The 16,407-nt window shown below is 42.0% G+C and overlaps 2 protein-coding genes across 2 annotated transcripts; one reads left to right on the top strand and one right to left on the bottom strand.

Moving 5' to 3' along the window:
- The first annotated feature begins 521 nt into the window (after positions 1 to 521).
- On the top strand, positions 522 to 12,226 carry arrb2b (arrestin, beta 2b). The gene is made up of 14 exons (XM_074662267.1): positions 522 to 668; positions 4,465 to 4,495; positions 4,778 to 4,838; positions 5,583 to 5,627; positions 5,700 to 5,896; positions 6,031 to 6,158; positions 6,324 to 6,459; positions 6,538 to 6,622; positions 6,724 to 6,796; positions 7,046 to 7,183; positions 7,270 to 7,353; positions 9,325 to 9,401; positions 9,526 to 9,580; positions 11,718 to 12,226. Exons 1-14 carry the CDS (start codon positions 646 to 648, stop codon positions 11,806 to 11,808), a joined length of 1,224 nt encoding a protein of 407 aa, XP_074518368.1. The 5' UTR covers positions 522 to 645; the 3' UTR covers positions 11,809 to 12,226.
- On the bottom strand, positions 12,203 to 16,333 carry med11 (mediator complex subunit 11). The gene is made up of 3 exons (XM_074662271.1): positions 16,199 to 16,333; positions 15,851 to 15,981; positions 12,203 to 13,033 (listed from the first exon to the last, which is right to left on the bottom strand). Exons 1-3 carry the CDS (start codon positions 16,266 to 16,268, stop codon positions 12,881 to 12,883), a joined length of 354 nt encoding a protein of 117 aa, XP_074518372.1. The 5' UTR covers positions 16,269 to 16,333; the 3' UTR covers positions 12,203 to 12,880.
- Positions 16,334 to 16,407: the final 74 nt, after the last annotated feature.

Raw genomic sequence — 16,407 nt, 5'->3', positions numbered from 1 at the left:
AAAATTTAAAATTATGAATTTCTCAACCTCTCCAATTTCTCTCTTTCGGGGTGTCAAAGTCTTACATGAGGGTCGGACCTATAGCTCAGGCACCATCACCCCTTAACTTGATCTATGTTGTTTCCCACATGAAAACGTTAAATGACCATATATTTTTCATTAAACATTGCTGAGTTTTTACATCTTACACATCGTCTTTGCTCTGTTTTAGTACATTTATGATATACGTATAGATACATGAATATAAAGGAGCAAATCAATAAACAGAAAATAATAAACCTGTGATAGTGTGATCAGTAAGAGGTTGGATTTCGTGAGATGAAACTACATTTTATCATTCTATACGTGTTCTTTTATATTTTCCCCAAAGATTAGTTAAATTAAATTAATGCAGGCTGTGTTGGTATTAAAATCACTGGTTTCAGCGGTTTGATGGTCTGGGTCTGACTCACCAAAGCTGGGGGGGGGGGGGGGGGGGGGGGGGGGTGTTTGCCACTGAACGGGCGGAGTTTGTCCCCCAAACAGGAAACAGGCTGGTGATCCCAGAGATTCACGCAGACCAGCGGGGATCTGCACCAGCACGGACCGCGGGCGGACTAAAAACTCCAGAGTTCCGTCAACTCGTGCTGAGACTGGACTCAGGAGATGGGGGACAAAACAGGAACCAGGTAAGATGGACTGTCAGGGATCAGATAGAGGAGATGTCCTCTCTCCCTGCTGATCGTGTTGGTGATGTGAATACTGTAAATGATGGATGCTCTGACAGCAGAGCTTTGTAGTCGTGTGTCCTCTAGTTAGGAAAAGAGTACACCTCCTTAAAATCAGGTCTGGGGTCTGTCGTAACTTCCTGCTGTGAGGAATCAGAGCAACAGCTTCAGACATCGTCTGACCGAAACTGGTAGAAATGAAGCAGGTCAGGTCCGTTTGCTCATAGGGTCAGCCTTACTTCCCTCTGAGTTCATATCCTGGCTGTTTCTGACAGACTTTAGCTCTATGAACGACAGTACAGGAACAGAGAGGGGACATAAGTGTTAGGATTTCAAAATCTTAAAATCAGTGTTTTTACTGGATTGAACCTCCTTTCGATATCCGTGAGCTGAGACGTTGCTCTCTGATATGTTTTTAAAACATGTTTGAAAAGAGGATTTGAAGAGTCTTCCTTTGTGGGAGGTTCTGGTATAGCAAACACGGAGGGGTCTATTGTGTTGGTGTTTGTTAGTTTCCTCTCACAGTTCCTCCTCTGCTCTGATAATCTGGAGCTCACAGTGCAGAGGAACCTCATACGTTGACCCAGCTGTCAATCATGTCGCACCCCCTCTTTTTGCATCATTGAATAACAAATCCAGAGTTAACTGTATGTAAAATAAACACTGACATAAATCAGCTGATAAGAACTAATGACAGAAACATGTTTGAGATTTAACAGTTTGACCCATGTCCCAGCTGTTTACATGGAGAAAAGGTGCTTTACTGCAGACAGTCAGCAGGGGGAGCTCTAAATCTTTAGGCTTCAGTTTTGGGTCAGATTTTTGAGTTTGTTTTTTTTTTATCAAATTTTTTTTTTTGCTGCTCTTTTAATTCATAATAACTGCTGAATAACCCAGCTATAGAGCTCAATCTCTAGAGGTGACACTGGCAATTTTGGTATCGATATGATACAAAGTAAATTCAGGGCTAGTATCGCCGATACTGATACTGATACTGATACTGATACTGATACTTTTTACATGAAATGTAATGATCATTGAATAATTTTGTGATTTTGCCTTGAGTTGGTTGATTATGATTATGATTATGCTAAAACACAGCACAAGGATTTTAAGCAATAAAAAAGCTTTTTATTTACTAAACCCAACAATAGAACAAAATTTTAACTGTATAAAAGAAATAAAATAAGTATTCTACCACCACAATTGTTTTAGGAAAAAAAATCACAAGTGCAAAATAACTAAAAGGTACCTCCTATTTGCACAGAGAAGCGGCAGATGGAGGAAGGTAAAGTAAATTGCTAGACAACACAAGAGGAACTGCAGTATCGATGTCATCATGCTAGTATGTCATCTTGGTATCGATACTATCGGTATTTAGATTGATACGCCCACCCCTATCAGTCTCTGCTGATCACTCAAAAAGCTTTAACATCACATCCACACATTGATGCAGAGACCAAAGCTCCATCAGTTTTAATCTCATCCACTCTCTGCTTGCTCAGCCACCAGGGGGCATGTCTTTATTTATTGTCTCTAATGTATCTGACCTGTTTAAACCAGATTGAATGATTTTTCTCCTCTTTAACCTGCTGTACCTCACTCTGATGATCTGAAAGTCTCCTGACAAACGCTTTGAACAGCTCAGACTCATACTGTCAATTTTAAACTCTGCAGCCTCCTTATCACAGTCCAAACATTTATTTTGACGGGGTGTTTCCTGTCCTCATTGCTGACCTCAGCAGCTCCACTCTGCTGACTCTCTGCATGTTTTTTCCTTCAGTTTGAAGGGTTGACAGGAAGTCGAGGTTTCTCTAAGGATGGTCAGGATGTGCTTTCTGATCCTGTTTTTGTAAACGTGTGCACATTCCTGCACAGAGACGAGCAGGGCTGTGCAGAACCATGGATCAGAACATGGACCGTCTGCTGACTCCACGGGCTCTCTGAGTGGTTCCTGGTACAGACACAAGAGACGTAGACCAGAGGTCACATTTCCAGGAACACTCACTTCCTGTTTGGACCAGAGCACACACTCATCTCTGCAGCTCATCTTAAAGTCACAAGAGCATCACACACATCTGTTTAGTTTTACTCAGAGAAAGTTTATATTCAGGCTGACCTTTAGTTCCTTTAGTTCAGTGATCTGTTAGTGTGTGTGTGCTCATGCGCACACAAAGGAATTATGATGCTGTCTGTGAGCTCTTCGGTTCCCACGCTCACACTCCTCTTGGCTGATCTCTGTGAAACAGCCCTACATGGACATGTTTTTGTGGAGGTCATGTGATCACATTCAGTGTTTGTAGTTCTTAGCACATGTGGAGGCCATGTTTGTGGGGTCACGTGAGTAGAGCTGAGATGCAGGGTTACAGTCATGGGGAAGATGATTTCATCTGTCTGTAAGAGGGATGTAGTCTCTATGATGTCAGACCGTTAGTTTCTGATTCAGAGTGTTGAGTCCCATCAGCAGCAGCAGCCAACGGATAGCAGGTGGGCCAGAAAGATTTCCCCATCGTTTTTTCTGCACTATCCAAAAATGCTTGCAGACAAACATAACAAACATTGAACACAGTTTCTATACTTTATTCTCTGTCACCAAAAAGATTTACATCTCAATATGGCCGCCCTTTGTCTTTATCATAGTCTGGAGACGACCTGGCACTGCCTGGCATGAGCACCGCACTGTCTCTGCATCAAGTTTTGACCGTGACTTCATCAGAGCTGTCTTCAAAGCAGTGACACTGCTGTGAGAGACTCTTGAGACCTCTCTCTCCAGGATAGACCAGATCGCAAAGTCTATTGGATTGATGTCCGGACTTGACGGAGGCCACATGATCTTGTCCCAGAAGCCAGGAAAGTGCTGCTTGCACCAGGCCTGTGTGACATTAGATGTGTGAGCTGGTGCACCATGTTGTGTGAAGACAAACTGGTTTCCAAACGCATAGGTTCACCAAGGTAACACTTTTTCTTCAAGCATTTGAAGGTACACCTGGCTGTTCACTTTCACACCCTCTGAGAAGATCTTCTCATCAGACCAAACCAGGACTTTGTCTGCGGCACTCTGGATCTCCTGCTGCATCATTTTCCCCATGTCAAGCCGTTTTTTCTTAAAAGCGACTGAACTCAGTCGTCTGTGTTGCATTTTTAGTACTTTCTGTCCAAGATCCTGTTTGACAATTCTTCTCAGTGAAGTTCTTGAGATGTTCACTTCCTTAGCTGTTGCCCTCATGCTCCTGCGAGGATTCATTTGGATTCTCTTCCTCACCATCTTAACAACTCTTTTGGTCTGGACTGAACATTTTCTTCCAGAGATTGGCTTGCTGGTGGTATTGCCAGTCTCTTTGTATCATTTCATGACATTGTAGACAGTCTTACGACAAACGTTCACCTTTTTCATGATTTGTTGTCAGTCCAGCCTCCTTCAAGGCCACAATCTGGTCACGCTTACCCTTCAATGCCATACTCGACAATCATTAGGAGTAAAAAAATGAACTCAGGTACATCAAAAGCTATGCCTTTAAAGAGAAACTATCCAAAATTTTAAGTTTCTAGGACAAAAGCTAAGCAAACAAGATAGAGATATACGATGGGTAAATCTTTCTGGCCCACCTTGTATGAAGAGCTGAAGTCAACCTCGCTTTGATCGAGTCAGGATGAGGCAGCCTCTAGCCTCCTCACCAACAGCTACAGGACCACACTGGACTGATTTATCACTCAAAGCTCCTGGTACTTTTCTCTCTCTCTCTATGTCTCTCTGCAGGGTTTTTAAGAAGTCCAGTCCAAACTCGAAAGTAAGCATTGTTCACCTCATTTTTATTTCCTTGTTGACTTTTCCCCATTGTCTTTACCATGTTGTCTTTCCTCATCTTTTCTTGAAGTCATTACCTTGATGTCTTCTTCTTCTTGTCATTACCTAGTTATTTCTTCCTTCTCGTCTTTTCCTCATAATTTCTTTCTTGTGTTTTCCTGGTTGTCTTTTTCTCGTTGTTTCTCCCTTGTTGTCTTTTCCTCGTTTTTTGTTGTTGTTTCTCTGTCACGTCTGATTGGCTGTTTTACAACTCTTCGCCCCTAAGCTCACAGTCTACCTGGGGAAGAGGGACTTTGTGGATCACCTGGACCATGTGGATCCTGTAGGTGAGCCTGAACACACTGACACCTGAGTTCACCTGACTGTGATCAGGGCCAGGAACTGCGCAGGTTGATCCAGAGACTGAGCTTCATTAAAACCCTGTCCCCACCTGCAGACCTGTAGGGCTGATATTAATCTCATTCTAACACTCTGATAAGCAAAGCATCATGGGACATGTAGTTCTGTAGACTTTGTGTTGTGTTTAGATAAACTTCTTAAAGACCAGACGTGGTCCTGATTAGGGATGCACGATATTGGATTTTTGCCGATATCCAATATGCCGATATATCGAAACCCCTTTTGGCCGATACCGATACCGATAATCACAAGTTTGTTTGTTTTTTTCACTGTAAAGAAAGCTAAGTCTATTATTTTTTCAAACTCAAGACATTCAGTATTGAAATACAGAAAAATAATTTCTTTAGATCACATGAACTTTAAATGTACAATACATTTTTAAACATAACCAAGTTGCATTTGATTATTTTAGAGCTGCTGTAACAACCTGGTGACAGACACAGAGCTCTGCAGTGCAAATAAATGAAGTGCTACATTTTATTTAAGGAGCTTATTTTTCAATTGGAAATAATAATAATCCTAACTGAATAGCACCGGCTGTGCATATCGACAGAAATTTTCATATCTGCTAATACCGATAAACGTGTTTTTAAGCTTTTATCAGCCGATACCGATATTGTGCCGATAATATCGTGCATCCCTAGTCCTGATCATGTGTTTGTGTTTTACAGATGGGGTGGTGCTGGTGGACCCGGAGTATCTGAAGGATCGTAAAGGTGAGGTGACTCAGACAGACATGGACAACCTGACTAATGACCTGATTCAAACCTGTCCCCTCCATCCCACAGTGTTTGTCACTCTGGCGTGTGTGTTTCGTTATGGCCGGGAGGACCTGGATGTTCTGGGACTGTCCTTCAGGAAGGACCTGTATGTCAAAACCCTGCAGCTTGTCCCCCCTCTGAAGGAGACCAAGACCCCCCTGAGCCGGCTGCAGGAAAGGCTGCTGAAGAAGTTGGGAGAGCACGCATACACCTTTACCTTTAAGGTAACACACACACACACTCACACACATATAAAGTGTGACTCTTTACAGAGCTTTAGTCTAACAACCTGGAGACAATGGGGTTTTCTTGTGTGTGTGTGTGTGTGTGTGTGTGTGTGTGTGTGTGTGTGTGTCAGATTCCTCAGAGCCTGCCCTGCTCAGTGACTCTGCAGCCAGGCCCAGAGGACTCTGGGAAAGCCTGTGGGGTTGACTACGAGCTGAGAGCCTTCTGTGCCAAGACTGCTGAGGAGAAGATCCACCAGAGGTCACACACACACAAACACACACACATACACACACACACCTGAGATCAAAACATAAACACGCCATCTGATACCTGTGCACAAACTTACCTTTTCTGCTTGTGTGTGTGTGTGTGTGTGTGTGTGTGTGTGTGTGTGTGTGTGTGTGTGTGTGTGTGTGTGAGCAGGAACTCAGTCCAGCTGGTCATCAGGAAGGTCCAGTTTGCTCCAGAGAAATCTGGTCCTCAGCCGTCGGCGGAGACGAGCCGCAGCTTCCTGATGTCAGACAGGTCGCTGCACCTGGAGGCTTCGCTGGATAAAGAGGTAAAACACACACACACACTCTTGATGCACACTCTTTCACAGACACACACAGAGAGCTGAGTGTTTGTCTGTGTGCAGCTGTATTACCACGGTGAGCCCATCAGTGTGAACGTCCAGGTGACCAACAACTCCTCTAAGACAGTGAAGAAGGTGATGATCTCAGGTAAGCTCTTCATCCAGGTGTGTCCTCTTTTACCTGTGGATGACAATCTGAGCCAGATTAGGGTTAAATAATCCATGTGTGTGTGTCTGTGTCTCTCACAGTGCGTCAGTTTGCAGATATATGTTTGTTCTCGGCGGCTCAGTATAAGTGTGCTGTGGCTCAACTGGAGGCAGAGTGAGTATGAAACCTTCGTACACACAGAGGCCACGTTGCTGAGGCTAACAGATCCACCAATCACTGAGCTCCTTACAAAACAACCTGACTGACCTCATCAATATTTACAGAGGTTTATTCATTCAGCAGCTTTCAGAGACTTTCTAGATCACCAGAACAGGATCATGGGGATATAACATGTTCATCAGTGATTACATGGTACTTCTTACACCTTGCTTCCCCTCCTGACCTTTGACCCCTCCTCCCCAGGCACCAGGTGTCTCCCAGCTCCACCTCCTGTCAGGTCTATACTCTGACCCCAGTGCTGGGCTCCAATAGAGAGAAGCGAGGCCTGGCTCTGGACGGGAAGTTAAAGCATGAGGACACAAACCTGGCCTCCAGCACCATGTAGGGGCAAGCACACACATAGAGTTTTTCCACTTTGAAACAGTTGAATCTACACTCTGTCTGAGTGTGTGTGTGTTTGTTTGCAGACTCAAAGAAGGAGCCAGTAAAGAGATGATGGGCGTTCACGTTTCCTACAGACTCAAAGTCAAACTGGTGGTTTCAATGGGAGGGTGAGAAACACACACTCTGTACACATCAACACACGCTGCTAAATGTCCATCAGAAATGAATCTGTTTACAGCAGATGAAGGTTTAAAGGGAGGGAGAATTAAGGGGCGGGGCCTCTTTGACTGACAGCCTGAGCTGCTAGCTGTCTGCTAGCTGTTCAAACATCAAAGATAGTGATTGATGAGGTCGTTTCATGATCTGCTGCAACCAGTCTAAACTAGGGCTGTCATTTTAAGGCGTTAATTAGATTAATTAATTACACTGCAAATTAACGCGTCATAAATATTAACGCAGATTAATCTGGATCCCAAACCCGCGAGGCGTTCATAGACGCACTTTTTTTCAAATGTCTAGCATTTACAAACCGTTTGTTCTACATGAAAAAAGTGGTGTTCTCGTCAGATTTTCAAATTTCCGACGGTCCCTGAATGTATCACATCTAGCAACATGCTTTGAACCGGGGGGGCAAGAAAGAGCGCTGTTAAAGGATAATTTCGGTTTGTACAGCTTTTGCATTGTTTATAGAATGAAATAGAACAAAATACTCACACAGAAGGCTTAACTGATCCAAGCAGTGTTTCAGGAGATATTTAGATCCAAAATCGTGCAGCGGACGTCCGTATGATGGGATCCATCGGGGCATAGACAGCGCCGCTCCTAAAACTGCGCAGTACTCTCTGGAGCACTGACTCCTTTCTTTGAGGGGCAAGCGTAAACAAAGTCTTTGTCAGTTCAGAGATCAGTTCAGAGGTCAGTACAGCCGCACAGCGCTGTCTGGAGTGACACAGACTGCAGCAGAGGACTATCTCGGAGCGGACCATGATGGAATATTGGTGAAAAACATGAGTTTTTGGACGATTAATGCCGTTTTAAGGAGCGGCGCTGTCTATGCCCCGATGGATCCCATCATACGGACGTCTGCTGCAAGATTTTGGATCTAAATATCTCCCGAAGCACTGCTTGGATCAGGAAAACCTTCTAGGTGAGTATTTTGTTCTATTTCATTCTATAAACAATGTAAAAGCTGTATAAACCGAAATTATCCTTTAAGGGAACTGCCGTCCACATCTCGTTTATTCACACGTCCTTTTTGAAAATCTACAGAAAATCAACCGTTTGCTCTAGCTCAATTCTGTAAAAAACAGGTAATTTCACACTGTCTACTGCATCAAACAAGCCCTGAATGATCGAATCAAGTCCTGTATTTAAATCTAAAGAATTCTTTGAAAATTTGCTTCCATCTTCCTGGTGTCATGTTTCAGCTTGGGGCTGCTCTGCACCAATGAGCAACAGTTTGTGTGTTCAGAGCATGTTAAACTGAGAATACTTCACTTTTCTTTGATCCAAGACTTGAATAAAGTGTTTTGTACATAGTTCCTCACAGTTTTTAGCCTTTAGCCCTGGTTCTCCTGACCTCATAGAAGGATAGAAGTTCATATTGCAGTGAAAATTGAGTCCACATCGAGTAAAAATGTGAACAGAAGCAAAAAACGTCCTAAAAATCAAATCAGCTTATCTTAGGTGCAGGACTGTGTAGATTTTGTAAAGATAGAACCATAACACTTTTTTAATATGTTCCTTATCCCTCATGGTACCTAAAAATGTGTTGTATATATTCCCACCTTATTTTTAAATGTCTTTTAATGTGATTTTAATGTCCTGGAATTCAAATTCTTTATTTTGGGACCTTAAGCAGATATGAGATTAAAATGCGATTAATTAGATTAATTAATTACAAATCCTGTAATTAATTAGATTAATTTTTTTAATCGCCTGACAGCACTAGTCTAAACATTTACACTCATAACGCTATCAGCATAACACACATAAAGGTGTGTTAAAGAAAAGTGTGTGTGTGTGTGTGTGTGTGTGTGTGTGTGTGTGTGTGTGTGTGTGTGTGTGTGTGTGTGTGTGTGTGTGTGTGTGTGTGTGTGTGTGTGTGTGTGTGTGTGTGTGTGTGTGTGTGTGTGTAGGGATGTTTCAGTGGAGCTGCCTTTTATCCTGATGCACCCTAAACCTACAGACCAGCCAGGCTCACAACCAGATTCAGGTAGGACACACACACTCACACACACACACACACACACACACACACACACACACACACACACACACACACACACAAAGGCAAAGAAGGATCGGTGTTTAACGTCTCTGTTGTCTTCTGGTCTCAGTGGTTCCTGAAGCTGTAGGTGGTGTGGACATGAACCTGATCGAGATAGGCCTGAAGTAAGTGTGTGTTTGGATGAATGTAACCCTTTAGTGTGTGTGTGTGTGTGTGTGTGTGTGTGTGTGTGTGTGTGTGTGTGTGTGTGTGTGTGTGTGTGTGTGTTGGGATGGGTGACAAAAACTGGTTCCTGTATCGATAAGAAATGGTTCAATCCATTGATGCCTTTAGCCTTTATGCTTAACAATTCCCTTATAAATTCTTTACTTCCAGACTTTATGTCATCTATTCGCCCCAGTAGAGCCGGCCCTAACCAATTTGGTGCCCTAGGCAAAATATCATCTGGTGCCCCTTGTATTCCAGCACCAATAACAATTTTCACATACTTAAATAAAACTATCATACAGCTCTACGTTTTAGTGACTTTATTTTTATAAAAGAAAAACCTGCAAATAAACGTTTAAATCAAATTTAGATAAATAAATAAAAAAGATCTGGAACTGAAATACAAAGATCTATGAATACAAATTGTAGATTTGAAAATATGTATATCACAGGAACCTATAACAAAATACAATAAATAAGAAATCAAGTTAGTCACATATATCAGTCAAGGTAGTAGTAGTGAATATTTATTGATAATGAAGCAAATGTTTCAAAACTATTTATCACAATATTTGTATTTGAAATCAGCTGAATGTTAGCTTACTAAGTGCACAATGATGTTAATAAGAAGCAGGACTCTAATGATAGCTGCCTCACAAAAGAAAAACTGTAATTCTATACCTGTTTTTTTATCTACACATATAAAAATGTTTGTTTACCTGATTAAAAAGTAGTGAAAATCACTGGTGTTAACTTTATTAGAAGTTAGGACTCACACAGTCAAACGTGACTACCAACCGATAAGCTAGCATAACTGAGAGTGAAACTTCTAAATAACATTACGCACATACCTCTGTCATTTAGCGTTTCTCCTCCTCCTCTCTTCTTCTCTGTCACCCTGGGCTCCTGAAGACTTTGGCTTTTTTGACATGATACCTGTTATTTAGCGCACTGTCGGTCAGTATCATTTAAGCAGCATAAACTGCCTGTCCATCTTGTCCACAAAAGTAGGTGAGGAGGAGCGGTGTTGATGTTGTGATCATGTGCCCTTCAGGGAAAATAGGACCTTTTTGAGATTATTGTAATGTTTTGCAGGATTCTTTTGTAACACTACTGAATTTAAGTCCGGATATTCTTTTATACAAAAAAGATAGCAGCTCTGGCGCCCCCATGATTGCCGGCACCCCTAGCTTTTGCCTATAGCCTACTGCCTATGCTGCGGGCCGACCCTGCGCCCCAGCCATCTTAGCTTAGCAGTTATGTAACACTTTTCCAAGAAAACTCTGATTCAGGATTTTCTGCTTGAAGTTTTACTAAAGAACTGAAAGAAGTAAACATTATTCTTTCAAACAGCATTCCTATTCAATACATTTAACATGTACATCTACCAATGTACCAAAAAGGATATAGACAAAATAGCGCTATCTTGATGTTAACGTATATGGTAAATTGCATTGATATGTGAGCAGTTAGCATAAATCGTTTTAACTTTGGTTTTCAACGAAACTTCAACTTTCATCAAAGTAACATTTCACAGTAACTCTTTATAAACAACACTGAAAATTGTACGTTCGTGCAGGCTCATGGCTGACTTCAGTATAACTACTGCAAGCTCAATGTTCAAAACAACTCAATTGTTACAACCTCTGGGAGACACCAGATGACCTACTTCAGTCAATAACATCACAAAATAGTACACGTGGCTTGTGATTTTTTATTGTTTTTATTCATTTATGTCCAGAGATATCCAGATCCAGTGACCAATTTAATATCAGTTTAATTATAAACTAAATAAAATGCTGTTGACACAGAAAACCTGTAAAGCTACTTTTTGTACAGAGAAAATTCACTGGGGGAATTGATAAGTGAATCAATAAAGAATCATATTGATAAGCAGAAATGATAAGGACATTGGTATCAATTAAATCTTATCAACGCCCATCCCTATGTCACAGTCAGGGTTTGGATCTGAGGTATAGCTCGTGTTTGGGTCAGACAGCCAATAAAATCATTCAAATCTTAAAGTTGGTTCATGTTTTGAAGCACTTCTGAAGTCTAGCTCTTATGGCAATTTGATGGTCTCTCTTCTTGCAGCACCTCCTCTCAGGCTGAAGATCTGGTGTTTGAAGATTTCTCTCGCCTGAGGTTGACGGAGTCAAAGGAGGAGGACGAGCCGCTCTTTTAGTCTCTAAAGTCAGAGTGAAGCACACACTCATCCTGAAAACCAAAGAAGGAGAAGAGAAGACGCTTCACAAGTGTGAACCTGAGCCTCAGGGGCCTCAGGAGTCACAGTGTTTTAGTAAATCCTATATAAGATATCAAACATGCTGCTGCAAACAGAGGAATCTATTTTTATACCCACATCAGGTCAGCTCTGTCCAGGTATCAGACTCTGACTCAATCTGCTCCTCTACCTTTCTATGAGGAAATAAACCCTCTGAGTCAGGACCAGACAGAGGATTAAATACAACCACAGGAAGTCTTTTAATTCTTTGTATCTTTGCTTTCAGAAAAAAAACACTCCTTTCTTATTTACTGATGTTATATTCTGTGTAAACGATCCATCTCTGCTTTTATTTCATACACAAAGATCATTTTAAAGAAGAGGAATAAACAGCTGCGCTGCTTTAAGACTTCTAATGCTGTTTTTTTTTTTACGTCACACAAAATGAGCAGACATGAAGAAGTCATTAAGATCATTTGCCATATCAAAGTCATTCATTGTGATCAGCAGTTTTTTTCTGGGTTCATGTTAGTAATTATCTTCATAGAGTCCCAGAGTTTTTTGTTGTCCATAGAACTGCAGCTTTGTTCAATGACAGCCTGATGCTTCTCTCTGGACTTGTGTAGCTGCACCTTTATTTCTTTCTGAGCAGCAGCTCAATTTTGATTAATTAATTCATAAACTTTGACCCTTTTTGGTCTTTCAAACATAAAACAGCAGGTGTTGAAAAATATCAGTGTCTAAGTATCAAAGATCTGATAGAGGAGTCGAAGTGCTGACGATAAATAACACAGAAACATGTGACACCATCTTTATAGTTTATTACAATACAAGTCTCTTCAAAGGGTCTGAATGTGACCACGATGTCACCAGAAAAACAACCTGCAATAAGAAAAAAGAGGTCCTCTGAGAGTCTCTGACAGTCTGACGAGAAGAAGAGGAGCTGTGTGGAAAGTTCCCAGGCTGTGGGAAAAGGTTCCCGGCTTTTTGGAGTGTGACCTGAGCTCAGATCTGTGGTCTAGTCTTGTGTCTCTCATGTCTGTGGCTGCGGCTGCTCCAGCATCAGCTCACAGGTACGCCCCAGTTCCCCCAGTTTGACTTTGGCGTACTCAGCTCTGTTCAGCGCCATCTGGCAGTCCTTCCTCGCCGAGTAGGTGGAGCCTTCGTGAGGCTGACCTGTGGCTACCTGCAGGAGACAGAGGATTACAGATTAAAAAGAGGAGCACTCTGACCGATTGAGTATTGTTTCTGTAATTATCAGAGAAACTGTCATCATCATTAAACCAGGGAGCCAATGAGAGCAGAGCACACTGTGTTCCTACATTCACACACTGACTGAACATGATGTGGGGTAGTTTTTAAACTGGAGACTCCTGCTGTGTGTGCATGCTCAGCACTTAAACATTATTCCTGGCAGGGGCGGATCCACCAGGGTGGCATAGGGTGGCACCCTATAACACAGTTTCACCACCCTGGTTGGAAAAATTTTACACAAAGAAAAGTTATGCCTCACTGGACACATCTGTGGAGTACAGACTGTGGTGAATGCAGCATGAGATGACGCGACATTACCCCTCCCCCCACTCCAGCAACCTGAGACAGTGTTCATTTGAACACAGCAGAGAGAAGATACAGTGGCTACGTTTACATGCAGTCAGTAGCCACGGTTACATGAGGAGTTTTCGTCTTTCTGAATGGAATCTTTCAGAATGACTTTTCTGAAAACACTAGTATACATGGAAAGGAATATTCCAATCTCTGGTCTACATGCGCCGCTATAATCAAACAGAATAGTCAATGGGGCATGCGCAGAAAAACGACAGTTTGTTAATCACGGTATTGCAATACTCTGTATTGCGAGTTTTTTGTCTGTCTAGTCTTGAAATGATGTTCAAAGTTTGAATCAAAAACAAACTTTTACAAAGCAGTCCAGTGCTGACAGCTCCCCGCCATTTTTAAAGTTGAGGAACGTCTCTAGTTGCGTCTTACGTCACATCTGAGCATGCACTGAAAGAACGTACCCTGACAACTTTCCATTTGAGTGGATACATGATACCTCAATCGATTTGAGGAAAGGAATATTCCACCCCTGTGAAACCCGTTTACATGCAAGAGCAAACAGGGCTATTCCTGTTTACATGGTATCCCAATCAAAACAGCGCCACACATAGAAATCTCGCCACATGGGGAATGTCATGACGCAATGCAAGTCATTTCCACTTCTTCTAGTATCCATAGCAACAGCAGCAGCAACGTGAAAAATAAACAGCCCAGCAGGTGGCAGCCGCTTTCATTTGCACTACTTGACAATATCATTTGTCAATATCCTCAATAAACAAAGTCGAAAGGCGAAGAAATCTGAAAAGGGGCCAGAGCTGGGCCATCCACATCCATGCTACCTGTTTCCACCAGAGCCCCCCGGACTCTGTACTAAAAAGACTAAGATTCCTTGCAAACGGAACATGTAGAGAACACAAATGAATGTTCCTTTGGATGCTGATATCCTGATAGGCGTATACATGAGCAAATATTCAGGTTAGGAAAGGAGTAACTTGGGGGGATTTTCTGTTTTTTTTTTAAATCAGAATATAAACATGTTCTGGTTTTTAAAAAGGGTTATTGGTGCGTACATGGCCGTGCACACATAGGTTATTGCTAATATTCCAAATATGAAAGAGTTACTGACTGCATGAAAACGTAGCGTTCTGAGCAACACAGTCAGCCTGAGGTAAAAATAATAGACTATCATCAAGAAAAGGAAGAATAGTGAAGGCAAAGGCCTAAAAAGAGTTGTGATGCTAATTTTGAGATGATCTCACTGAACAAGGTTTATTGCCACACTTTCACTGACTGCACTGTTAGATGCAGTCAGTGAAAGTGGGTCAGTAAACAACTGTTATTAATACAACCTCCTTTTTTTGTTGAATAAAAAATATAACAAAGTTATTTTACATCTTATATGACTGAAGAGGAAAGATATTAGATGTTTTTTTCTCACCAAAGAGAAAGGCCAAAGAAATATATTCTGAATAAAGGGAGGAGGTAGACGGAGGAGACGACCAGTGACAAGACCAGGTGGACAGAGAAAAGGGGGAGCAGAAAAGTGTCAGAGACAACATAGAAGGACAGGACAGGAGGAGGTGGAAGTAGAAAAACAAAGTGAAGAAGAGATGGAGGAGAAAAACGGAGAGATAAAGAGGTTGAAGAGGGACAGCATTGCCAGGATGAGGTAGAGAGACACAGCGAGAGACAGGAAGACAACATACAGGTCCCAAAGCTGGTCCACCGGGCTTAAGAGCTGCAACTAAATAAGAACCACATGCGTCATTAATGTAGCAGATCTGACCTTTGAAAACATAACAAATCAATAAAAGAAAGTCTTGAGTTTTATTTGAACACCTAATGTTTAATACATAATCCAATGATAATTCTTCACAGAGTTTTTACTGTTATCACACGTTTTTTTTTTTAAATCATTTTTTAAAACCGTCTGAATTTTTGTCTGTATGATTTTGTTAAATCCAAATCTAAACCATTGCCTTTATAAATTACGATTCAACCCACCTGAAGTTAAATTCTTCTGTCTGTTTTCCCCTTACACTACTCAAAAATGTACTGCCCTCTCTTGCCCCATAAATATTTTCCTGGATCCATTCCTGATTCCTGATTTTTTTCTTTCTTTTAAGATTTCATTGATTTTTTTATTTATTTAATGTTTTTTTCTTTTTTTAAAAGCCCTGTTATCTCGTGAAAACTATGTCAAGATAACGAGGGGAAATGATATCACGACAAACAATCTTTGTTATATCAAGATAATGATATAATAAGTCATTGTAGGGCGATAGCTGCATAAGAAAAAGAAAATTCCATGGTCATTCTCGGCTTCCGTACGATCAAAATGACAGAACAGAAAAACTTTAACTCTTTAATCGTGTGAGAATATATTACTAGGGCTGCAGGGGTTCATCTTTTATTCCTGTGTGTGCGGGTGTGTGTGTGTGACCTGGGTGAGGTAGCGGATCTGTCCGCTCAGCTCGCTCTCCACCCGGTTGACGGAGCTCTGGAACTGGATCAGCTGTCGGTCCAACAGGCTGGCGTTGTGTTTGTCCTTAGAGAGCTCCAGGACGATGGTTCCTGAAGATGACACCACCGAGCATCAGCTGATTCAATTCACATCCAGACAGAACAGAACTAAGAACAATCCATCTGCCTCCTTTGCTGTCTCATACTTGATTTTGTAGACCAACAGAAAAACATCCTGTCACACACAGCAGCGCTGAGTGTAACCAATGAACTCCTCAGGAGCTGCTTTTATAACACATATAGGCTGTGGTGCGTTCACGGTCCTCACCTGCACACTGCAGGACCATCGCGATCTCCTTCTCCACCTCCTCCAGAGCCCGGAGCCGCTCGTTGGCCATCACTGGACAGGAGGAGACGCTGAGAGCCTCCGAGGAGCTCTGAGGGAGCACCGGGGCCAATGCGGACTCTGGTTTCCTCTGTACTTACAGCGATAGCGAGGTAAACCTGGATCCAGTTCCGATTTCAGGTCTGTCTGAG

Source organism: Halichoeres trimaculatus, unplaced genomic scaffold, assembly GCF_033239565.1.
Source record: "Halichoeres trimaculatus isolate MK-OKI-2021-1 unplaced genomic scaffold, fHalTri1.1 fHalTri1_scaffold_22, whole genome shotgun sequence".
Classification (NCBI taxonomy): domain Eukaryota; kingdom Metazoa; phylum Chordata; class Actinopteri; order Labriformes; family Labridae; genus Halichoeres; species Halichoeres trimaculatus.
This window is presented reverse-complemented; position numbering and strand designations above follow the sequence as displayed.